The sequence below is a fragment of the Pezoporus occidentalis genome, unplaced genomic scaffold (genome assembly GCF_034315485.1).
Source record: "Pezoporus occidentalis ecotype Australia unplaced genomic scaffold, CSIRO_AGI_Poc_V1 ctg309, whole genome shotgun sequence".
Classification (NCBI taxonomy): domain Eukaryota; kingdom Metazoa; phylum Chordata; class Aves; order Psittaciformes; family Psittacidae; genus Pezoporus; species Pezoporus occidentalis.
This window is the reverse complement of record NW_026915041.1, coordinates 298,312-322,867: the sequence shown is the minus strand read 5'-3', so window position 1 is coordinate 322,867 and position 24,556 is coordinate 298,312. Positions and strand designations below refer to the sequence as shown.

Below are 24,556 nucleotides of genomic sequence, written 5' to 3'. Positions count from 1 at the left end.
ACCTGTCTAGAGCTTCTCTAGGAGGAGGGAAACAGTATCAAAAGCCTTGGAGAAATCCAGGTAGACAACGTCCACCACTCACTGTGCATCAACAGAGAAGTTGTCATAGAAGGTGATCAGGTTTGTCAAGCATGATTTGCCCCTGGTGAATCTGTGCTTTTTCACAATCTTGTGTTTCACTTGACTTGTGATAAACCCCATCAGGATTTGCTCCATAGCCTTCCTGCAGACTGAAGGAAGACTGATGACCCAATAACTTCCTGGATCCTTCTTTAAGTCTTTCTGGTAGATGGGAGTGATATTTGCTTTCTTCCAGTCTCCACGACTCCTCAAAGATTATGGAGAACAGCCTTGCAATGATCACAGTAATCAGTCACAGTATACTAGAGATTGGAAGGGGCCTCGAAAGATCATCTAGTCCAATCCCCCTGCCGGAGCAGGAACACCTAGATAATGTTACACAGGAATGTGTCCAGGCGGGTTTTGAATGTCTCCAGGGAAGGAGACTCCACAACCTCCCTGGGCAGCCTGTTCCAGTGTTCCGTCACCCTCACTGAGAAGAAGTTTCTTCTCAAGTTTAAGTGGAACCTCTTGTGTTCCAGTTTGTACCCATTACCCCTTGTCCTGTCATTGTTTGCCACTGAGTAGAGCCTGGCTCCATCCTCGTGACACTCCCCCTTTATATATTTATATACACTAATAAGGTCACCCCTCAGTCTCCTCCAAACTATAGAGACCCAGCTCCCTCAGTCTTTCCTCATAAGGGAGATGCTCCACTCCCTTAATCATCTTTGTTGCCCTGCGCTGGACTCTCTCCAGCAGCTCCCTGTCCTTCTTGAACTGAGGGGCCCAGAACTGGACACAATATTCCAGATGGGGTCTCACCAGGGCAGAGTAGAGGGGAAGGAGGACCTCTCTTGACCTACTAACCACCCCCCTTCTAATACACCCCAGGATACCATTGGCCTTCTTAGCCACAAGGGCACAGTGTTGGCTCATGGTCATCCTGTCGTCCACTAGGACCCCCAGGTCCCTCTCCCCTACACTGCTCTCTAACAGGTCGTTCCCCAACCTATACTGGAACCTGGGGTTGTTCCTGCCCAGATGCAGGACTCTACACTTTCCCTTGTTGTATTTCATCCAGTTATTCCCTGCCCAACTCTCCAGCCTGTCCAGGTCTCGCTGGATGGCAGCACAGCCTTCTGGCGTGTCAGCCACTCCTCCCAGCTTAGTGTCATCAGCAAACTTGCCGATAGTACCCTCAATTCCCCCATCTAAATCGTTGATGAATATATTAAATAATACCGGTCCCAGTACTGACCCTTGAGGCACTCCACTAGTTACAGGCCTCCAACTAGACTCAGCCCCATAGACCACAACTCTCTGGCTTCTCTCCTTCAGCCAGTTCACAGTCCACCTCACTACCTGATCATCCAGACCACACTTCCTCAATTTAGCTGTGAGGATGCTGTGGGAGACTGTGTCAAATGCTTTGCTGAAGTCAAGGTAGACCACATCCACCGCTCTGCCATCATCCATCCACCGTGTTATTTCCTCATAAAAGGCTAAGAGATTGGTAAACATGATTTCCCCTTGGTGAAGCCATGTTGACTGTCCCTCATAACCCTCTTATGGGTGTTCCATCACTTTCCCAGGGATGGAGGTGAGGCTGACAGGTCTATAGTTACCGGGTCCTCCTTCTTGCCCTTTTTGAAGACTGGAGTGACATTTGCTTTCCTCCAGTCCTCAGGATGATGCCAGACAGTTCTTTTTAATACCCTCAGGTGGATATTGTCAGGTCCCACAGGGTCAAGCTCCTGTAATACTTCACATACCAACTCTTTCTTTGCTGAGGATGGGTCTGGATTTTTGCTCCCAGGGCTTGGGACTCAGTGCTGCTAAGACAGAGGTGAAGGAAATGTTGGAAACCTCTTCCTTTTCAGGGCTGTTGGTGACTAATTCACCCCTCATGCTCAACAGTGGGCCAGTATTTCGCTACTGTTTCTGCTTGTTGTTAACATACCTGAAGAACCATTTCTTGTAGTTTCTGATATCTGGCCAGTTTCAATTTGCCTGCTTTTCCATCTCTGGTATATTTCTCGTTTGGTTTTGAGCAAACGCAGAAGCTTGAAGTTAAGCCAAGGAGTTCTCTTGCACCATCTGCTTCCTTTAAAAGAGAATGAGCCATTTTTGAGCTTCCAGAAGAGTCTTCTAGAAAATATCCCAGCACTCCCTTATGCTCCATGGTGTCCGGGGTTTAGCAGCAGCAGTCATTTTTCTCCTTAGTAGCTGGTGCAGTGCTGTGTTTTTGAATTTCAGCCTGGGAACAATGCTGATAAAACCAGTGGGTTTAGTTGCTGCTAAGTAATGATTACTCTGACCAAGGACTTTTTGACACCAGAACAACCAACAAGTGGATAAAGCTGCTAAGATTGAAATGGCTCAGATGGACTTAGATTGGCAACATAAAGGTGAATTATTTTTGGACAAGTGGGCCCATGACACTTCAGGCCATCAGGGCAGAGATGCAACATACAGATGGGCTCATGATGGAGGGGTGAACTTAACAATGGACACTACTGCCCAGGTTATTCATGAATGTGAAACATAATGCAATTACACAAGCTAAACAGTTAAAACCTCTTTGGTATGGAGGACAATGGCTGAAGTAAAATACTGGGAGGCCTGGCACATTGATTATATCACCCCCACCAACCCGCCAAGGCAAGCGCCATGTGCTTACCATGGTGGAAGCAACCACCGGATGCCTGGAAAAATACGCTGTGCCCCATGCCACTGCCCAGAACTGGGCCTTGAGAAAAAAATCCTGTGGTGACACAGCACCCCAGAGAGAATTGAGTCAGACAGTGGGACTCATTTCCAGAACAGACTTATAGACACTTGCGTCAAATAGCATGGCATTGAGTGGGTATATCACATCCCCTACCATGCACCAGCATCTGGGAAAATCAAACAGTACAATGGGCTTTTAAAAACTACATTGAGAGCAATGGGTGGTGGGACTTTCAAACATTGGGACACACATTTACTAAAAGCCACCTGGTTGGTCAACACCAGAGGATCTGCCAACAGGGCTGACTCAGCCCAGTCAGAACTTTTACATACTGTAGAAGGGGACAAAGTTCCTGTGGTGCACATAAAGGATTTGCTGGGGAAGACAGTCTGGGTTATTCCTGCTTCAGGTAAAGGCAAACCCACTCATGGGATTGTTTTTGCTATGGGACTCAGATATGGTAATGAGGGAAGATGGGGAAGTCCGATGTGTACCTCAAGGGGGTTTGATTTTAGGGGAAAACAGCCAATTAACTCAATTGCATACTCTTGCCTGCTATGTAGCACTTTTATAGCCCACCAACCATATGTCTTCAGGTCACCAGTGACTGGCCTTGACTTCCCTCCGATCATTATCCCAACAAAGAATGGGCGTTGACAAAACCAGACGAGCTCCGCAGTGTCATCAGCAGGCAACGATCCAACACTGCACACAGCCTCTCCTGCCCCAAAAGACTGTTATAAGAGATGGAACCCGACATCATGGACCGAATGGACTCAACAGCATTACAGGGATTGGTCCATGCATTAAGGAATGATCTCTTTCTCTCTGTCTGTGTATGTGCATGTATATATATAATAGCGATGGTATATTGAAAATGTCGGATCTGAGCATGACGTGAATGGCATGGAATAAGGGGTGGATACTGTTCTGGGTTCAGCAGTAGCAGTCATTTTTTTTCTTAGTAGCTGGTTCAGTGCTGTGTTTTTTTACTTTTATACATATGTATATATACATATATAAATGTATGTATACATATATACATATGTATATACATGTGTGTGTATATATATATACACACACATGTATATATATGTGTACATACATATATATGCTTGTTGATGAGAAACTTAACATGAGCTGGCTTCAGTGTGTGCTCGCAGCCCAAAAAGCCAACCGTATCCTGGGCTGCATCAAAAGGTGTGTGATCAGCACCTGCCCCTCTACTCTGCTCTTGTGTGACTTCACTTGGAGTATTAGGTACAGTTCTGGTGTCCTCAACATAAAAAGGACATGGAACTGTTGGAACAAATCCAGAGGAGGGTCACGAGGATGATCAGGGGACTGGAGCACCTCCCATATGAAGACAGGCTGAGAAAGTTGGGGCTGTTCAACCTGGAGAAGAGAAGCTGTGCTTCAAACACGTGCCTCACAGCAGCCTTCCAGGATCTGAAGGGGGCCTACAAGGATGCTGTAGAGGAACTCTTCATCAGGAACTGTGGTGGTAGGACAAGGAGTAATGGGCTCAAACTTAAACAGGGGAAGTTCAAGTCAGATACAAGGAAGAAGTTCTTTACTATGAGGGTGGTGAGGCACTGGAACAGGTTGCCTAAGGAGTTGTGAATGCGTCAACCCTTGCAGAATTCAAGGCCAGGTGGAATGGAGTCTTGGGTGACATGGTCTAGTGTGAGGTGTCCCTGTTGATGTCACAGGGCTGGAACTAGATGATCTTAAGGTCCTTTCCAACCCTATCCTATGATTCTAAGATTTCCTCAAAACTCTGAGCGCCAAATTTGCTTCTACTGTTATATCTTTGCAGTCTGGGAAGACCTTGAGTACAGCTGAATGAGAGGAAGCACATCATAACTCTTTGTGTTGGGTACTGGGTTTTGTACTGTGAGGAATGAGTCTCATTACTATGAATATCATGTTTGACTAAACCCAATGGACAGAACTTAGGTTCATCCAAATTACAGTACAACAAAGTGTAGTTTTAAATAACTTTATTTAAATGAAGTAGGTACATTTCACAGAAATGGTTATAAAATGCATAGCATATTACAAACAATACTGTTATTTTAGAGATACTGGTTGTTACCCTAAATACTGCTTTTTAAAAACTAACCAGCCTTCTTGGTGAATCAGGAAGTTAAAATTCCCCAGTTATCCTACCTTAGACACTATGGAAAAAAAAATTATGATATAGCATAGCAGATATCCACTATTTTATTCACTCTACTGATTGTTTGTATTGCTGCACCATTAATTCACCAATTCCTTTATGTGGAAATATCTGGTCCCTGGAGTCACATACTAAGACTAGATTTCCATCAACTGGAGCATAAATTGCACTTGTTCAGTCATCCAAAACCCCATGCAACTCTAAGAAAAGCTGACTGAAGGTCTTCACACTGATCAACTTAAAGGATAGAGACTGTATGAGTGAACAAAAAAACCCTAACAGTTTTTCTAAGTTGTGCAGATATGTCATCCCCTACACTGCTATTCGTAAGCCACTTGATTGTTAAGATGGCAAGTCCATACGTATTTCAAGCTGATTTCAATGGAAACTGAATCCCCAGTAGAAACAGACCTTACCCTCAGCAGTGATGCAATGGAATTGAGCCTCTTTAAAGCACCTGAGAATGGAGCACACCTCGAACATTCAGAACTTTGTGTTGCCAAATCCAGAGGTGTTTGTTTTCTGAATCTTTGGGATGCCAGGGCACAAAGTATAAAAATGAAAAGCACAGCACTGGTCCATAACCATAGCTTAGATAGGTACCAGATCATTTACACAACACTTCAGCACATAAGCCGTGACTGAAATCTTCCCATTTACACTTGTATAACAGTAGGCAGAAAGCAAATGCTGAGGTAAAAGGAGATGAACCAGGTTTACACTGGTGTAAGCAAGTCTAAAATCAAGCAAGCTATAAAATCCACTAATTCACACACAAAAGAGAAGAAAAAAATCCCCATATTTTCAAAACATAGATACACGTAGATCAAAACGTGTACGTTTTCAAAACATATAGGTACATGCTCAAGAATAAACTGACTTTCTGCATTATGACATAGGTTTTACAGTAATTTAAAGCTTGGCTTGGACTGAAAATAAAGAAGCTCGAACTCTGGCCAGCAGAGCTCTTTTGGAACTGTTTATCAAGAAAGAAGAATGAGGTCTGAAGCAGTCCAAGAACTTCGATGCTTCATTCATCATCTTCAAGTAGTTTTTGTAAGTTGTTCTGTACCTTTTAGAAAAAGAGAAAAATAATTGGGAGGTACAAACTGTATTTAAAGGGATACCAAACAACCAAGACACTTTTTAATACACTCTGTGTGCATGTTAGTTCTGTCCCAACTACTCATACTAATGGTATTCATGTTAAATGCTTCCTATACTAGAGTCAAGGAAACATACGGATATGATCAGCCAGCAGCACACCTAGCTCTCATATTATGAGAATCTCCTGCAATTTCCTCCTGTAGACTCTCTCCTTCACTTAGTATGAGAAAATAAGACAGAAGAAAAACTAAAGCTAGAAAGAAAGGGACAAGAAACCCAATTATTTTGAAGTTCATAAAAAAACAAGAAAAGCCTCAAATTTCAAAGCTGCAGCTCTTCAGTGGGTAATTCAAATACTAGTTTCGTAAAAGCTTCAGCTACACAGCTGGCTGTGATGTGTGTGCATCAAAATAAGGTCTTCTAACCATTAGCAGATATGGCCCATTTGCCAGATTTAGTGTATTCACTGAGGTTATCTTCCCTCCGTTACACTGAACTACAATAGCAGCCATTTGCACCCTCAAAGATGATTTGTGCAGACCTATTTCACACAGCATATTTATCCACCTTTCATCTCCTTGTCCTTCAAAGCAGAGGGAGGGGGGAATATACTGTCCCCTGGCACGTGTGCTCTCTATCTTAGTAACTAGCAGTCACTGGCACAGAAGGTTTACTCAGCTACTTTCAGGCTTTAACTAGAAGAGTTGTAAGCTCTTGCTGTGAACATCGTACCTCCCGTTCAATGATACTACTTCTTAATCCTACCCTATTATTTCTTGCAATTTTTTAAGAGTGGTATTTTGGGGAAAGGAAAACAGTAAGAAGCACCTAATTTTCTAAGAGTCACCTAACACACACAGAGAAATTTCCTTTTAACAAGCTACGTTAGAATAAGGGAATGAGGAATATCTGGCTATGTTTTTCTATCCCCAATTTAATGCTTTATCCTCTGATACACATGGTGCATTTTAACAATCTGTTAAATACACTTAAATGCCAAAGCAAAACTTGGCCAAGTAATTACCTGGCTCCACAGATGAAGCAGAGCTTGTAAACATCACAAGGTCCCACTGAAAAAGTCATTTGCAACATACTCTTGCATTGAATAATTTTTAACTGGAGAACAAATTTTAGTTTTTACATCTAGCTAATTTCTGCGCTCTGGTTTACACTGCTGCAGTCACATACAAAATGAGCAGAGGAATGACAAGTTACACTGGAACTTCAGTGTTACCTTTGCTGCTGAAGCCAGCTCCAGCAAATTACTAGTCCTTTTCACTGAAGCATATGAAGCAGTTAAGCAACTCCAGTAACTTTGCTCAGGGAATATAAAGCTATTAGATTTTTAATAGGATTTAATTTCTAAATAATTTAGTTTTGCAGTTGAAGAGTAGGGTCAAACACCCTGTTCTAACCACTGCTCATCTAGATTAGAGAGGACTGGGATGTAGTAATATGCAGCTACAGGCAATACTCCTCTAGGTCATGTGCACATTGGTCAACTGTGTCTTGAGTATTTGGCAAATACAACGTAAGACTTTAAGAGGCCAATCCTGTAGGCACTAACTGAAAAAAGCACACAACTTAAGTTAATTCAGGATAGCGGGTCACTTCTCTGGGAATAGCTGAATGATACGACCATCCAGCTGCCTTCTACTGTGTCTCCAAGCAAAGACCATAAAAGGGAGTGGGAAAGTGCCTAGACCCACTGCAAACAGCTGGCTGTTTTCCCACTGAAATGAAGCAAGGTCTCCCATCAACCATCTTGCCAGCCTGCCCCAGAGAGCTGGAAAGCAATAACCTCTTAAATGACCTAATTTGGCTAAAGATTTTAACTGGTCATCACCTGGTAAGCATTTTCCCCTTGTATTCATATTGTTATTATCCAGGACATATAGGGGAGTTATGCTGGCATTACTCTAGACTTCCACAGCCAAGGGGGTGGAGATGTGGGGGCAGAAACCTTTTTTGGGCAGGCTCTAAAACCTATGATGCACACAAAACCAAGTGATGTTATGTAACCCTAGCTTTATGCTACTTGAGAAACTTGGTTTGGGAAAAAAAGGTGTTGAAAGACCTTAGCAGGCACTCACTTTTAGAAATGGAGACAACAGTATCTTATGTGACTTAAGCACATAGTAATTTAACTAACTTTTGTTTTCACTCCACTAACACTTTCCTTTTATGCTTGGCCAGTGTGTGTGCTCCCAACACATGATATATTATATTCCTGTACAGTTGTCAAGGTCTGGGGGCAGGGGTGGGACAGGGGGCTGCAGGGGCAGTGGTCGTGGGAAGAGATCAGGGGCTGCCGCACACTGAAGGCATCCCTGCCATCAGCCTCCAGTGCACCCACTGCAGGGCACAGCTGGTGGTGAAGCCTCTGGGAAAGCATATTTAAGAAAAGGGAAAACACTGCAGAGAGACAGGAGGAGAGTAACAGGATGAGAAACAGCTGAAGCAACACCAGAAGTAGAGGAGGAGAAGGTGCTCCATGGCAGAGAGGATGTCCATGCTGCAGTGCATGGAGAATCTATTCTAGAGGAGGTGGTTATTTCCTGAAGACCTGGAGTCCTTGGAGGAGCCCAAGCTGCAGCAGGAGGAAAATGGGGGAAGAAAGGAGCAGCAAAGAAAAAATTGTTATGTACTGACTGCAGCCCCTTACTAGCCCCATTTGCAGGGCAAGGAGTGGGTTAGAGTTGGGAGTGAAAGAGTGAAGTTGAGCCTGGAAAAACTGGGAAGAAAAGGTGATGTTGTATCATTTGCTCTTTCTCACTACCCAAATCTGTTCTAATTGGTACTATATTAAATTCATTTTCCTTGAGTTTGTTTTGCTTGTGATGGGAACTAGTAAGCAAACTCACTGCCTTTTTCTTGGTCCACAAGCTTTCTCATCGTATTTGCTAGGACAGGAGAGTGAGAGAGCAACTAGGTGGGTGTCTGACTGCTGGCCAAAGTTTGCCCACCACACCACCTGAACTGGAAATAAGGTCTGCACACCCACTCTTCTTCTGCACAGGTTTCCAGTTTAAGTCAGCAAGTATATTTCGTTTTGCAATTAGAGGACGGTAAGAAGAAAAGGTCAGGTATAGGGAATTACTCAATTGGTGCAGTAGAATTTGTTTTACTAAAATGAAACAGGTAGATTCCAGCCACTTCATGTGAAGAGGCTGACTACATACAGAAGTTAGCATCATTTTTCTTAATGAAACAAACAAAACAAACAAAAAAAAAAACACAAAAACCCAACCAAACCCCAACAAACAGAAAAGCCCTCAAACAAAATCCCTAGACAGAAAAGTTCATCAAATAATAGTTCAGAATTCTTAGCCTTGATGGACAAAAAAATCTGAGACCATTACATGCAGTAATCTCCTTTGAAGGTTCCGGTTTATTAGTTTTTCTGTCTGTAAGCCTCAGCTCAAGGCAATGTAACACGTATCAATGCTTGTACTTGGCCTAATTTATAGTCCAAAACCCAAGCTTTTGTCTGGGAAAACGTGACAGGTTCTCGTATCAAATCTGGGGGTAACTTGTCATTTTTCAAAATATGAGACTGTATAAATTCAACAAGAACGTGATTAGTACATCAGCATTTGCATTACATCATAAGGGAAGTTACCTTTTCCAATTTTATAAGATTAGCAGTTAACTCATCACAAAGGTCATCAGCATTAATTTGCAGATGAGATCCCAAACCTTGGTGCACTGGATGTCTATCGAACAGAATGAAGATGTAAGTCTTACAGAAAAAAAAAAAAAAAAAAAAAGAACTGAGAGATACACGTAGGTGGGAATACAGTGGCAACATTGGTAACTGTACTTGCACAGAAACAAAGGCCTAAGTCACTTCTGCACTTTTGACTGCATTCTTTAATTCTTTATGTGGTCTCATTCTCCAGAAGTCTGGATAGAAAACTTTACAGCTATTTCCAGTAGAAAAAAGTTGAAAAGTTCCTTGTTCTGTGAGTTGGGGGAAATCAAAAAGCCTAACCCCTTAACACTGTAGAAGTGCACACTGGATACCTTGTACTGCTTAGGATCAGAGCAACAGAAATCAGGAATTTCTCACGTAAGAGTGCTTCAGAAGAGGGACACAGCATGCTGCTAATAAAAACATGCCAAAAGTGGGAAAATGGCTTTTGACATTGCCTATTAGAGACAGGTTTACACCTCTCCTTGCATTATTGGTTTGCATTTGTATTTTAAGATAAAGAACCATTTCCTTCCTATTCCATTATCAAGAACCTAGCTCTGTCTTCTAACACATGCATAAAAGTCCTATTGCATTTTACAGAAGACAGCTGAGAGCAGGCTGGATCCTAAGCAGCACAGTCATTGTTCAATATGACCACAGGAGCATTGCCAGTGACCTCTTTGTCATTAATAGATCACAACAGAAAGCTGAATTAACAAGCCCACTTATTCAAGAGCTTGCTACAGGTCTGAAACACTTTGTAGACAGTTTCACCCAGCCTGGGTATAGCACCATCTTGGATTTTATTTCCCCACTCTTGTTTTTCAGGTGGTGCTTAACCAGCGTTCCCACTCAAGCTGCATGTGGCGGCAGGTATTGCACTGAGATTTACAAATGACTTGAAGGCATGCTTTGCAGAACAGTTTAGAGAAAAGAACTGTTATAAGAACAGTCAAAGTGTTAATGCAAAATTTAATGCTGAATAAGTCAGTTAGTATTCTCAGAAGTATCCAGTTAACTGCCTTCAGTCGTAAGAGAGGAGCAGGAAGCTAATACAACTCACAGTGTCATACCGCTGTAGTATATGCCCCTGCACTGCCTCTCCATTTGATTTTTCCGTATTTCCTATCCATGCAACACAGATTAAAAAAATCAAAAATTTAACAATACCAGTTTATAAAGAGAATAGGCACCCCAAAGCTTTAGAAAACATTATACAAGAAAGTCAGATGTATTAGCCCAAAGATTATGAAGTACCTTCTGTCATCTTAGGCTAATCAAATGATACAAAGACTGAAGACAGAAGTTATATATTTTCTACAGAATCACTGCTCTGGAAAGGAACTGCTCACTTCAGCAGTTCAGAGTGAAGTTACTAACAGATACCTGAAACATTTTCCTGGCAATAGTACATCATGACATACCACATTCGTACTGAAATTCTTAAACAGAAAGCTGTGAGATAAGGCCAGAATAAGAACTACTGGACACTGAAGTAGCATGACGGCACGACAGTATCACAGTTTGTGAAGAAAACACAAACATGACAGATACTGGAAGATATTAAACCCCCAAAATTTTACAGAGTATATCTTACTCCTTAATACGTGAATCAAAGGATGTGATGGAAATCAGACGTTCCTCCAGCATACTGATTTTATATCTCATGTAGAAGGTAGAAAATATTAATACACAGACACTGTAAGAGAGGAAAATAATGTACACCAGTTAATGGACTCTTTACAGGTACCTGACATTTATTTAAATTGTTACTTGATATACTGAATAATAAAGGTATCATTCTGATAAACATCTCAGGAATACCAGTGGCATTCAGTTATGAAAATTCAGTTATGAAAATCTGAGCACTGAGTACAACTTTGCTAAGCAATATGTAAAACAAAATCATTTAACTACTTGCAAGATCAATGTTTCCTGAAACAAAAAAATCCTTTGCTTTTAAAAATAAATTCCTCTTAAATAAGCCTGCCCCAGCAATTCTACTTCTGAAAAGTATAAAGGCCACAGTTCCCAATAATTTCCTTTTTTTGAGTGAAGCTTAGATTATGTTAATTAACCCCAGTATTTTAACGATCTTGTTATTAACTGCTCACTTACAGAACTGCATAAAATACAAGTACATGGTTCACAGACAACAGCTTTTGGGACTTCACTTTGTGGAAGAACCTGAAGGCTTCAGAATGGCCTGCAAAGAAAAGAACCAATTGTTAAGATTGATCAAAGCTGGCCACAGCACACAAATGGGCTTTCAAAGCATTCAACAGATTATATAAGCAGAGGGAGAAACAAAAAAGAGATTTTCCAAATTTGCAAACCGACATAATTATGCAAACTTATCTCAACCAACTCCTGCTGAAGATCTGCCCTTGACTCTTTACCATTTTGAGGACTGTTCTGTTTTTTTCCATCACTTCCACGTTTACCATGTGAATCTGAATGGACAGGCTTTGCCTCAGTCTTGGAAACTTTCAAGTGAGTCTGTGTCTCAACCACATGATAATCTGTCAAAAGCCAGATGTTTAATAAATCTGAAATATGAAGTCAAAGAAAGTTGTTGTAGCTTAAGTTAGTCAAGGAGGTGGGGACATGTAGGATTTTAAAAGGAGCACTTATTTACTTCAACAGAAAGCAGCAGTCAGTTTAGTAGTCTTAAAAGAGTTTACATAGTATCTCCACATTATCACAAAATATAAAGAAGCACCTGGACTGAACAAGGATGATGAATGTTGCATTTACATTTCCAGATTACTTGAAAGGTGGCAACCAATGCAAATTCTGAATTAACAGAAGATTATACAGACACAAAAGTTATCTTCCAAAAGGACGAATGTTCTAGAGTAATGATTCCAAACGACTTTTAATAGCGACTTCAAATGGACATATTGCATTGTTACTTTAAAAAGGAGATTACAGCTCCCATTTCTTGATTTTTTTTTATATACAGATGATGTCTTGAAAGAGATGGTACAGAAAAATCCAGTCACACTCAGTTTTGTTCAGGCTCTACTTGCACACCCTGGACTGCACTAATGATGCACAAGAAAAAGAAACTCACTTGTGACAGATGTGCTCTCCCTCACCCCTCAGTTCCTTTTCCTACAGTGATTCTTTAACTGGATATTGTTTTTTTATTTGTGGAGAGGGAAAACAGAAAATTTTGAAGGAGTTACTAGCCATAAAGAAGTAAGACAGCAAGTTAAGCCATTATTCGGAAGCATTCATGCGGCAAGTGATGACAGCACAATTTAGTTACTGCTTCACAAACACACCAAACAATTACATATAACACACAGTATATACCAAAGACCATTGAAAGCAAATCATACTGCTGACCAAAAGACACACAGCAAAAGAAGAAAAAATAATTAAAACTAATGGGACAGAAAACTGCTATTAAAAAGAGCAGTATTTAATTTTAAAGTAAGCGTAAAAGTTTCTTATGATACTAATTCTATTATAGTGAATATAGAACCTGGAGTAATAATACCATAACAACACATTAATATATTAGTTGTACAGCAGAATAATACCCTAGGTTTTGCTAATAACATTCAGCATGTGCTACATAAACCAAATTCTGCTATACTTATGAACTTGTGACTTTCTACACAGTATTCCTGCTAATTAGGTGAAGAACTTGAGGCACATGAGACTACGAACAGCAGTGTGAAGAAGGAGCAACTTTGGACAGTATTTTCAAGTTCTTAAGAACTGTAAAGAATAAAATGAGGTTTTAAAAAACAAAACCACAAAAACACATGTCAAAAATAACTTTTTTTGATGACCAAAAGCTACCACAGTACAGAACATTATTTGCATAGATTAGAAGAAGTCACACCATGATCTGAACTACTTTAGAATAGGGAGTTTTACTTGTTCGTTTTTGTTTTATGTAAAGGAGGAACATCTCCTACATTATATCTCTGCTAGCATAACTGATGGAAGACGTGGAAGCAAAATAACACATTTATAAGCAACTGGATGCAGTAGTGACAATCAGATCCACTGCTGACCAAGTCATTGCCTGTTTGGATTGCAAAGGAAGATAATAATGAAAATGCAGTATTGCAGCTTTGAGGAAGACCTTAGAAACCATGTAACTCTCTAGGATTCCCTTCAGGGGGGGATTATAGAAGCAAAACTGAGAGCTAAGCCATTCTCAGTTTCTTGGGGGCCTATGATCCCACTCACCTTCGAAGCATTCCAACTCTGGGGTCTGTGAGCCTGAGCTGCTGGACTCTTCAATCTCTTGTCTCCGCTGCTCCACTATTCCATCCAGATCAGAATAGTCTTCATTGAAATCCTGATGGGGAGAAAGAGTCACCAGAAAGATCAGCCAAGTTCTAAATGTAAGCAACCTTATTTTCTCTGACCTCTCTTCAGAAACTGAACCAACAATTACAGATTTAAAACTGTTTAACCATTGACAATCTCTGATCTCAAGATGTTAGATCAACTTAGCAAAACAAGCTTCCTATGATCACCAGAACTCAAGTCTCATTCCCTGTCTTTATTTGAGTGAAAAGATTAAGTCTGTGTGCAAAAGACAGACTGTTAAATTAGACAAACTGAGAAGTCCAAGAAAGGTGTCACTAGAATTAGACTCTGGTCGTCACATGTGGCTACACAGTTCTTTCAGATGTCTGAACTGGCTCACAGAGAAATGACTGCAACTTCAGAAACTGTTCATGGCAGAGGAAGAGGCAACTTTAAGTCAGTACAGAGTGCTGTGAAACATGACTGCTAAAGAGAGATACGTAGAGCTTACAGACTTTGGAATATATTCAAAGCCTATGCATGTATATACATTGCATGCGATAAGATCAAATTAAACCTATGCTAATCATTCCCACTGCTTCCTAATGTTAACAAACTCATGGAAGTTTTGGAAACACACACCATGATTTCCTTCAGTTTTCTTTCTTCAGACTTTCTAAGTAGTACTTGTAATGAAAGGTGCTATACAACAGAACAATCATCTAAGCCATTTACCAAGGACAGAGTTGTAGCACGATCAGCCCTGAAGCTGTTTTCTGCAGAAGAGGGATTTGAACTGTTGCCCATGTTCATATCCTGAAAAAAGCAGCAGTGTTAACAAGAACACTCAGAAACTAGCTAGCATTTAAAAACAGTAAAGCAGTAATAATGAACACAAAGCTATATACCATCTTCACTGCCGTTGGTACCTACCTCAAGATGTCTACAGATAGATTTTAATAGCTTGTAGGTGGCATCTCTCGAGAGTAAGGAGACAAACATGTACTGAAAAACAAAAGTTCCAAAACTGCTTGAGAAAAGTCATACAGTAAAAGCTTTCTCTTACATAAATAAAACTGACAGACAGTTTTGCTGATTAAGTAACTATTGTCAAGAACTTACACATAGCAGGAAAAACCTCCACTCCTTCTAAGCCTGACCTGTCGTTAATCACAAGAAACACAGAACAGGCAAATAAAAGTTACCATGTACCACTGCAGGGATCGAAGCATAGTCCAGATCTGTTCTTTTTTTAAGAAGACTTTGCATACTTTTTAAATCTACCTCTTAAAAACAAAACAAAGCAAAAAAAAAAAACCCCAACACAACAACAACAAAAAACCCCATTAAAAAAAAGGCCCAATAAAAAAACAAACCAAACAAAACCAAAACCCAAAACCAAACACAAAAACCCAAACCAAAAAAAAAATAAAAACCAACACAAATCAACTACCACAACTCAGTTTTTGAACAGTCTCCTGTACCCACAAGATGTTTGTGCAATGCAAACAGGCTGGTTCTAAAGCTGCAATTAGAATAATCACATTTCTTACTCACTTATGCAACTGTGTTGCATCACTTGAGTACCACCGCAGGCAACCATATTTTGTGCATCTAAGATATTGCTGGTCAGGGAAGAGACCCACGTAAGTGAAAGAACACAGTTACAGCTGCCAACAAGCTCAGGAAAACTGACCCAGCTGTCTCAGTTCACCCAGTGCTATTACACAGCAATCTTGGAGAACAGGGAATGAGAGATTACAGAGAGCAGGTAGCAAATATTGACTCTATTATTGTTTCTTACTTTCTCACCAAGTTCTACATAGCTTTGTTTACTGCAGATCCAAGGAAAAAAGACAGGGAGTAAAAGGGAAAAAAAAGGTCATTGCCTGTCAGGAGAGAGGGGACAGAAGCTAGAATTCCCTAAGAAACCAGATCCTCCAAGGTCCTGAGTCTAAATGCCCACATGTGACCAACTCCTATTGCTGTTTAAGTGGCCACTTGGCATTTTCAAGAATCCCCCACATTACTGCCAACTGGGGGGCAGAGAGGGTAAAAGTAGAAACAAAAAGGAAAAAGAAAGGAGGCAAAGTGTAATCAGCTTCACTCTCTACCAGTACTTACCCTATCTGTGACTGTTGCTATGATCACAGCATTTGGCACAAGAAGGGCAGTTTTGGTTTTCTTCAAAAGTGTCACTGAGAGCACGGGTATACTAATCTAAAATGAGATCAACATAGCATTAGAGCCCCAGTGTGCAGATACAAATCTGCATGCTCTTTCACAAGGAGCCAACCAACCAACTGTGATAAGGAAGTCCTTAAACACTCTCCAAAGATTTCTCCACTATGTCCCTGATTACTAACATTTCATGTGGAACATATGTGGTTTCACATTATTACTATTTCTCAACTATTTCTGCTTCTGCTTTTATCAGGTGACAATCCAAGCTTTTGTTCGTGTCTTCCTTTCCTTATCCCTTCTGGCTCTTATAAGACTACAGGCTCAGTTCACTGTGGATCTGAAGAACAAACCATTCAAAGTGAGGCTTCTTTGTTTAGAAACACGTCAGAGAAGAGAGGCTTGCTGAGGAACGAATATAAAAGTCTTCTCATGACTTGCAGATACTTCAGCCTGCAATGAGTAAACAGCCTGTCCTTCAGTAATGTTGAAAGCTCCAGTATCCACACACCGACTTATATGGATTTCTACGTGTGCCATCCAGACTGTCTGCATTTACATTGAAAAGTTCTCAAATCTCCTTCCTGCTTTATGTTTACATCCAGCCCCATAAGTGTAATGTCTGCTAAGTTTTAAAGTACTTAACTTCTGATATTCTGGATGAGCTCTTTTTGTAAACGCCATCTTACAAAGGAGCAAGTACCTGGTCTGACTTCCAGTTGAAAAGCCTTAAGTTTAGCAAGTTAGCAAATACAATATAGCTCCTGTTAAAACTTTCTCAAGCACACACTGTCACAGCTACCTGAGTAATTTGGCAGCAAGATTAAAAGTGTCCAAAGATTGTCAAATAAATGATCACAGCAGTGAACTAAAAACGTATCAGTGCAGGAGGAGAATGAAGCTACTCTGCCCATAGTTTCGTAAAACTTTGTTCAGAACCTTTTGTTACCTTACATTTTGTTTGGAATAGCAAGACAACGTAATGAAATGAAAAACTGTTTCATGTAACAAAGCAGTACATTTGCATACATTAGTCTGAGCAATAGATTGCTACCACTGTTGGAGCATGGCTAGTCAAGCACCTGCTTGTCATGTAAGGGCTAGAAACTCACTCTTGGTACATAGTATCATTAAAGTGTGCTAGCAGAAAAAACCCAAACCAACCCAAAGCATATGATTTTAATTATTCTTAGGCCCAGGCCTGGTCTAAAAATCTGTAACTCTGGCCAACATTTGTTCTATTGCTGTTTTAACATATTAACTCTTTTAGTCCTGCTTCAGAAGCCATGTTTTCTGAAAACAGGTGATTAAACAGGTCATCCTCTTTAGCTTTTCTTCTTAAACTGGACATTGTATAATTCCACAAAGTTTTGCAACACTTTTAGAAAACAGCTCTTTCTGGGAGTGGGGTGAATGAAGCAGCTACAACATACGTTTGATAGGAAAAATTCAGAATCTTCAAGCAGCCAGAACAGAATCTGTATACCTTTAAAAAACCAAAACCACAAACCAAACCAAAACCAAACTAGCAGATTTTTAAGCAAAAATCCTGCTAACAGTAACGATAAAAAAGCAGCTTAGAAGTTTTGCACTTGGTTCAGTTCACCTTGAAAAACTTTAAATCAGAGATGTTAATGACATTCTACTGCACGCTATTTTGATGGATAACATTAATCAAGACTAAAGTGTACTTACTTGGGATTAAGTACTTGCTTACTGCATTGTTGCCTCAGCATTAGATTAAAATGGCAAAATCACTGCAAAGTACTTTATCTGGACAAAATAATAATTATTTCAGGAAACAAGGCTTACCTGCAGGCAATTTGGAGAGCAACTAAAATGTGTAAGAAAATGCTTATCTCCAGGAAAGACTCAAGGCCAACATATATAAACACACCAGAAACATCTGGAATGACAGTGATGTCTTTTAAAGCCTATTCAATCCTGCAGAACCAGTCTTTTATTTTTGAATATGCAGTGTTTACACTGCTGACTCAAATCTCCTGATTTGCATGGCTATTCCCTTCACCAAATCTTTTGAGAAAAAAAAATCTGCAGGTAGAAGAATTTATGTTGACAAATTTATTAGAACATGTAAACGTTTATCTGAAACTTTGTCAGCGTATCTGACTACTAAGCATGGTCCTGTCAAACTTGATTTGCTCCTTCCATTACATTATTTTTCATTATATACCTGATTTTCCTGCTTTTTTGTTGATGCTATTCCTAAAAACTTGTGCCTGATGTATGTGACTGAAAAAAAGTTTCAAGTGTGTATTTCAGGGATAGAGAAAGCAGGAAGTAAATGGTCAGGTGTATCTCCTTCATGCTTTATTTTCTCTGCAATGCTTTCTGAAAACAATGACCCAGAATTGAGTAATTTGGAATATCACTACAGCCACATCTACAAATACTGTCTACTCTACCTTGTCATGTAATATGTTTCTCCTTTTCGTTGTACACATAAACATGCACACCTCTGCATTTTAAGCCCTCTAGACAAAGATAATTTTTCTAGTATAACATCATTATTATTATGCTTCTTTTTTCCCCAGAAATTACTTGGTAGGGTTCTACTAGATTTTTGTAAATATTTAGCTTAGTTTGAATTTAGAAAGCTGTCCCACAGTTTGAAGTAGTCTTATTTATTTCTGGTGAATGGTGGATTGCTAGTACATCAGATTCAATTTTAATGAAACTAATTGCCAAGATAGCCGCTACAGTATCCAACCATTTGTTAACTTTTATTTCCTTTTGTGCCAAATGGCTTTCACCAACATACACACCATCTGCATTAACATACTGCCTCTGATTAACAGAATCCATTAACCAGGAATCAACAATAACTGAATTTCTTAGGCCAAGCAGTAAAACAATAACCCATAAGGTCACTATGAACAATGTACCATTAATAATTTTAAGCATTCTGTAAGCCTATTCCAACTTTTTAAAAGCCGTTTCAAAGACAGATGGTGTCCCACCAAAACAGATGACAGCAGAGAAATGAGATACACTGAACTCCTGAACAGGTTTCGACACCCAGTTCACTGCGGGTCTGGATCTAACCAGGAACTATGTTCAAGGAAGTACTTGAGAAAGAGGCCAAAGAAATCATTCCAGCAAATCCAGCTCTCTCCCAATAAAAACTCAAAATCAAAGCAGGGTTCATGTAAACAGAACTACTCCAAATGCTCCAAATCAACAGAACTAGAACATAGATCTTTTTTGGAAAGGATTTATTTTTATCTGTATGCATATTATTCAGCACAGGGGCCCAAGCCCTAGGTTGGTCATATCTGCCCCAAGAAAGCATAAATGATGATCTGGTACATTAGGATCTTCCTGACTGTACATGTCTCATTTCTGCTCTTTATACTAGGCTCACAAGTAAAAACCTAGCAAATTGGCTTTTCTTTCCCTATTCTCAGTTTATGCAGAACAGGAGTGCTAGAATTATCCTTTAAAGACCTTTGCCCCTCAACTCAGAAGCCTCTTTAAGTGTCTTAATATCCCATATCTTTCCTTCCAGTTCCCCATCTACAGACTTAACAGTTCTTATACTTCTCAGCCTCCCTTCCTCCTCTTCTCCATACTTACCCCAAGGGGGACATCTTTGTATAATTTATGCTACATGGGGCTGGCAATGCTCTCACTGCTGCATATAAGATCCTTTCCTTTCATCTGTTTGTGTTTTGGTTTTGTTGTTTTTTTTTTTCCAGACAGGAAGTCTTTAAGAGAGAGACTTTGATCTTTAATAATAAGGCTCCAGTTCTAATGTGACTTTCGGGCATCACTTCTGAACAGTGACTGCACTCAGTAATACATAGAAGTATTAGTAGTGTTCCAGCCTTGCATAATAATGTGAACTTCTGGTGATGAACAAAGTGTTAAGGAATAACATCACTCTTCTGTACGTAAAGATTTTACTAACCTTGGTGTCTTTACCGAAAACCTTAGAATGGAAGCAAATCCAGTTTTCAGAAAGGAATAATTTTCCTTGGTACAGAATTTCTTTCTGAAGAGCACAGGTAAAGCCTGAAACAAATAGATACTCTATAATCTTTAAGGTAACCACAACCCAAGCCAACTATTATCAGTTTGGCTTTTGTTTCGCTCTTTTTCCAAAGCTGTAATATGTATATGTTTATGGCTTTTGATAAACATTGTCAACCCTTGAAATATTCAGTAAGTTTAAATAACACTGACAGGCTCAGGAGATTTCACAGGCCTAAGTTTAGATTCAAAATACCTGAAGGACAAAGACTGAAATGCAACTGGCTCCCAGAAGCCAAAAATTCTTTCTAAGAGACTACTACTACCTAGCTTCCTATAAATGTTTTTACTACCTTACAGGTAACAATATTATATAAATGTGAAGAGTTTAACGAAAAGGTTTTAGCTTCAAGTTTTTAGATCCATAGTAGTTATCTAGAACAAGCGCCAACAGAGGTACAACATGTGTAAAATAATACTGCTTTTACTTCACAGCCATTAAGCAAAGCATTTCTCACGCATTAACTCTTTCCCTTTCAAGAAACATTTCTTATACCTATCTATGTAGAATTGTGTTATAACTACCACAGAGTACAGCAGAATCTTTAAACATTTCAAGTTCTAGAAGTGTTTTAGATCTTAAAGCATCATCAACGGCAAAAACTTCAGCTAATCATTTGACCAGTGCTGTCTCAGCTAACGCCTTTAATAAGGAAGCTTCAGTACCAAAAAACGTACTAGGTTACTCTGCTAAGAAGTGCAAAGGGAGCTACGATTTCCAAAGATGCCCAGTGTCTGAAGATTTAAGTTTTGCAAGATCACAACAAAAACACCTACTGCAAGCAGGTGAAGCCCTTGTAGCTCTAGGCAGCTGGAGTTTTAGGTTTTTAAAATTTAGGTAGTCCGTCTTGTACATCACCACAGTTGGCAGGAAACATTATTTTAGATCCACAGCCAGCAATGACAAGGGAGTTAATACTTACTTTGTTTCAGTGGCTCATCAATAGGAACATCTAGAAACAGCTTATGAAAGTGTGCATTTGCCTTCAGCTAAAAAACAAGAAAGCCCACACTCAGAGACACATACCTTATTAGACAGTATTAAAATCAAATGACCCACTCCACTTCCTGTCCTCTTAGTACATTCTCATTTTTGACCACTTGTTTTACAATAAATTCTCATTTTTGCTATGTGACTATTAAGTCTTTATTTTGCTTACACCCACACTCTGATGGTACATAACACACTGATAAAAAAGGAACCTACGTCCTTATACAACCATGAACTATAATATTGCTAAACAAGGAGGCTCTCATGGGAGGTATTTGTTCTTGCTACATGCAATTAAACAAGCCTATCCTCTGGCCTACCTGATTTGAGGCACGTTTTTTCCTTTCAATCTTGGAGTGACTCTTGATATCCATTGTCAGGAATGGACTATCTGTGCTGATCTTTGTCCTGAAGATACAAAAAGGCATCCCTTGTCAGTTTGGCCTCAGTTCACTAGTCTTGGTAAGTTACTAACAGGATGTGCTTTTCCATGAAACATATTAACCCTTTAATAACTATTATCTGATTCATCAGGGATTATATGTCAATAAAGAGTATATATTATTATTAAACTATGCTGACTCTCACTGAAGCTCTTCTTTTATTCAGAAATAATACCTTGAATTGCTACTTGTAAAAAGGTAAAGAAAGTTCAAGACATTTTTACATCTTAATCAATGACCACAGTGCTTAGGTCCACATTTGTTTGTTTCTTAGTAAAATGTGAAATACTAGTACTATGCATGTTGCTTACTAATGTCAGATAAAGTAAGGTAAAACTTGGTAGCTGAAAGTGCAAGGCAGTATACAGAAAGCTGTGAACTTTTATTACAAAATCTGAGCACATTTGGAAAGTGCTAGTGAGAAGAAACAGGTGCACAAGTCAGAGGATGGCTATAAACTGTGTAGTACAGTGCAATGAAATCATTAAAATAGCCAGCAATCCTAGAGGAGGTGAAATGGAATTGTGAGTGCCAGTTGTACAGGAGGCTGCACCTGTACAGCTCTAGCCATATGTATTGGAAAAACAAAACCAACCAAAAACCCAAAAACTCTAGAGCAGAACAAGTACAGAGGAAAGCCTTTGCAGATGGCTGGGAAAGGTTTTGTTTGTTTCATAAAGGAGAAATTAACGGCATGGACTGTTCAGAAAACAAGAACGTGTAGGATAACAGCTTCATAAATCAGAAAGAGACAAACATTATTCTTGAGAGCTATTTAGCACAGAACAAAAGCATATTAAGCATTTTTTAGAGGCCTTCAGATGCATATTGAACAGCAGGACTGAAGAGCAAAATGAAAATCACAATGGGACTCCTGTACTGAATGACTTGAAGAACATATTGTGCTTCAGATTCAAGGGGGAAAGGAATACACTACAAAACTTTCCATTACTGCACCTTATCCTGCACAATAAGTTTTCTTTACTTTCCTAAACATGAGAGGTTCAGGATTTCCAGTAGAAATTGTAAGGGTGACACGAAGAGAACCCCCAAGTAATGGAGATGCAGCTGGATTTAGAAAAGTGATTGTAGAGCAGGGCTGATTCAGGTAGAAGGAGGATTGGCTGCAGATCTCAAGTGGCCCCTCACAGAACAAAACCCTAGAATACACTGTACACATACTTGTGTGTGTATGTAAAGCACTGGTCAAACTGAAAGGAACAGTGAATTTTTTTTTTTTTTTAAAAAGGCTCTTTTGCCAATCCCTGCCCAGCACACACTCCGTTACATTGTGAAAGGTAAGACTGGAAGGACAGTTTGCAAAAAAAAAAAAAAAAAAACCAACAAACCTCCTCAAAGATGCTTCAGGAAACTGATGTTTTTTAAATATCAGCTTTGCGACCAAAACCACAGTCAGGCTGACTGCTGACTTTTGCACTGGCTGCTCAGTTGACAAAGTGAAAGGGATGCAAAATTTGTATTCAGGCCCTCCTAGTGTGATTTTAGTATCTTTTGCTTTCTTTTAGAAGAGTTTCAAATGCATTCCAGCTCTTCAAAAAGGAAGAATGACTGTTTTTGCAGAGACATTACAGTAATGATGCAATATACAGCTCATAGTCCAAAATTAAAACTTATGTCATAGTTTTACCATGATCAATCAATACTCCAGAATTAAAGTGTTCTGATAAAAACTCAGTACTCAAACTGCAGATCAGTTTGACTGCCTGCGAAATTTTCTGTGAAAGGGATGTAACTAGTAGTAGGAAATAGTGCAATGTATTTTTAACTCCAACAAGGAAGCTATGGCAGCCCAAGTCTAAATTCTGACTGGTGGGCAACAGCAACCCCTGGAATGTGGCTCTGATTACTGTTTGCAAGTAGGATGTTTGATAAATCTTGCTATTCATTGTAGCTTCCTGAAAGGGTTGTAAGCATTCCTTCTGACTAGAACTGACAGCATTTCTGACATTACCTAGCAACACCAACTTTCTTCTGGTCATCAAAATATTCCATTTCACTGGTAGGGGTCTGCAACACTGTAGGTAATTTTCCTGCCTTTCTTTTTTCATCTGTTCCATTTTCTCCATCTGGACTGCAGAGGGAAAAATAAAATAATTAAGAAGATACAAATGTGTACTGCAGGATTCATACTGATGTCAAATGGCACTGCAACATGTTGACGATGCAGCACATATTAAAGAATAAAATTATGATGTCTTTTATAGTAAAGTCCTGAAAAGTCTTCATCTACTGACTTGACAATAGTATATACCTGAACAGTATTCTGAGCTCCAGCACTGAAATTTCAGCAATGAAGAGAGGAAAACTGAAAAACGCCATGGACATTTCAGCCCTCATAAAATTTGTAGCTCGAACTTCCAATGCCTTGTTCAGGAAAAGGTCATTCCACCTTCAGTACTCAGACGTGATGACTAATGGAAATTAATTTAATTGGTGAGTTTGGAGAAAAGTATCTTGTGTGATAGTACTTAGTTCTTAGCAGATGATTTGTGGCTCAGCATTGCACTCTAACTTCTTGCAAGAGATGTTTCTTTTTCCTTTTTAAATATACACCAATAATTGAACTGAGTAATTTAAGGTTAAATAACAGAAAAGGGGAAGTGCTATGAAATACATTAACCAAGGCACTGCTCTAAGTTTCATGCTAGTGAAGTGTTCAGAAGCACATTATTCATCAACATATTTTAGAAGTCAAAGGAACTTCATCTCTTCTGATTTGAATGGTTTCTGTGAAACAAGAACTTGCTGACAGACAGATGTGTCAAGTTCCACACACTGCAGAAAGCTTTCTGAATTTCAGAAAGTTTTC

The 24,556-nt window shown here is 39.6% G+C and overlaps 1 protein-coding gene across 7 annotated transcripts in view; it reads right to left on the bottom strand.

The window, feature by feature from the left end:
* Window positions 1-4,780: 4,780 nt before the first annotated feature.
* GRAMD2B (GRAM domain containing 2B) overlaps window positions 4,781-24,556 on the bottom strand; it is a 38,488-nt gene continuing 18,712 nt past the window's right edge. For 3 of the 7 annotated variants that reach the window (XM_062627842.1, XM_062627845.1, XM_062627848.1), the window contains exons 2-13: window positions 23,699-23,818; window positions 21,604-21,691; window positions 21,216-21,282; window positions 20,171-20,274; window positions 16,183-16,278; window positions 14,992-15,063; window positions 14,794-14,874; window positions 13,993-14,104; window positions 12,180-12,329; window positions 11,899-11,986; window positions 11,378-11,479; window positions 4,781-6,048 (exon numbers count right to left, since the gene is read on the bottom strand). In XM_062627842.1, the coding sequence (XP_062483826.1) occupies window positions 5,889-6,048; window positions 11,378-11,479; window positions 11,899-11,986; window positions 12,180-12,329; window positions 13,993-14,104; window positions 14,794-14,874; window positions 14,992-15,063; window positions 16,183-16,278; window positions 20,171-20,274; window positions 21,216-21,282; window positions 21,604-21,691; window positions 23,699-23,818 (1,240 nt within the window). In that variant the 3' untranslated portion in view covers window positions 4,781-5,888. Of the gene's footprint in view, window positions 6,049-9,705; window positions 9,800-11,377; window positions 11,480-11,898; window positions 11,987-12,179; window positions 12,330-13,992; window positions 14,105-14,793; window positions 14,875-14,991; window positions 15,064-16,182; window positions 16,279-20,170; window positions 20,275-21,215; window positions 21,283-21,603; window positions 21,692-23,698; window positions 23,819-24,556 lie in introns of all 7 variants that reach the window. The other 4 variants (XM_062627843.1, XM_062627846.1, XM_062627844.1 and 1 more) reach the window with 4 other exon arrangements.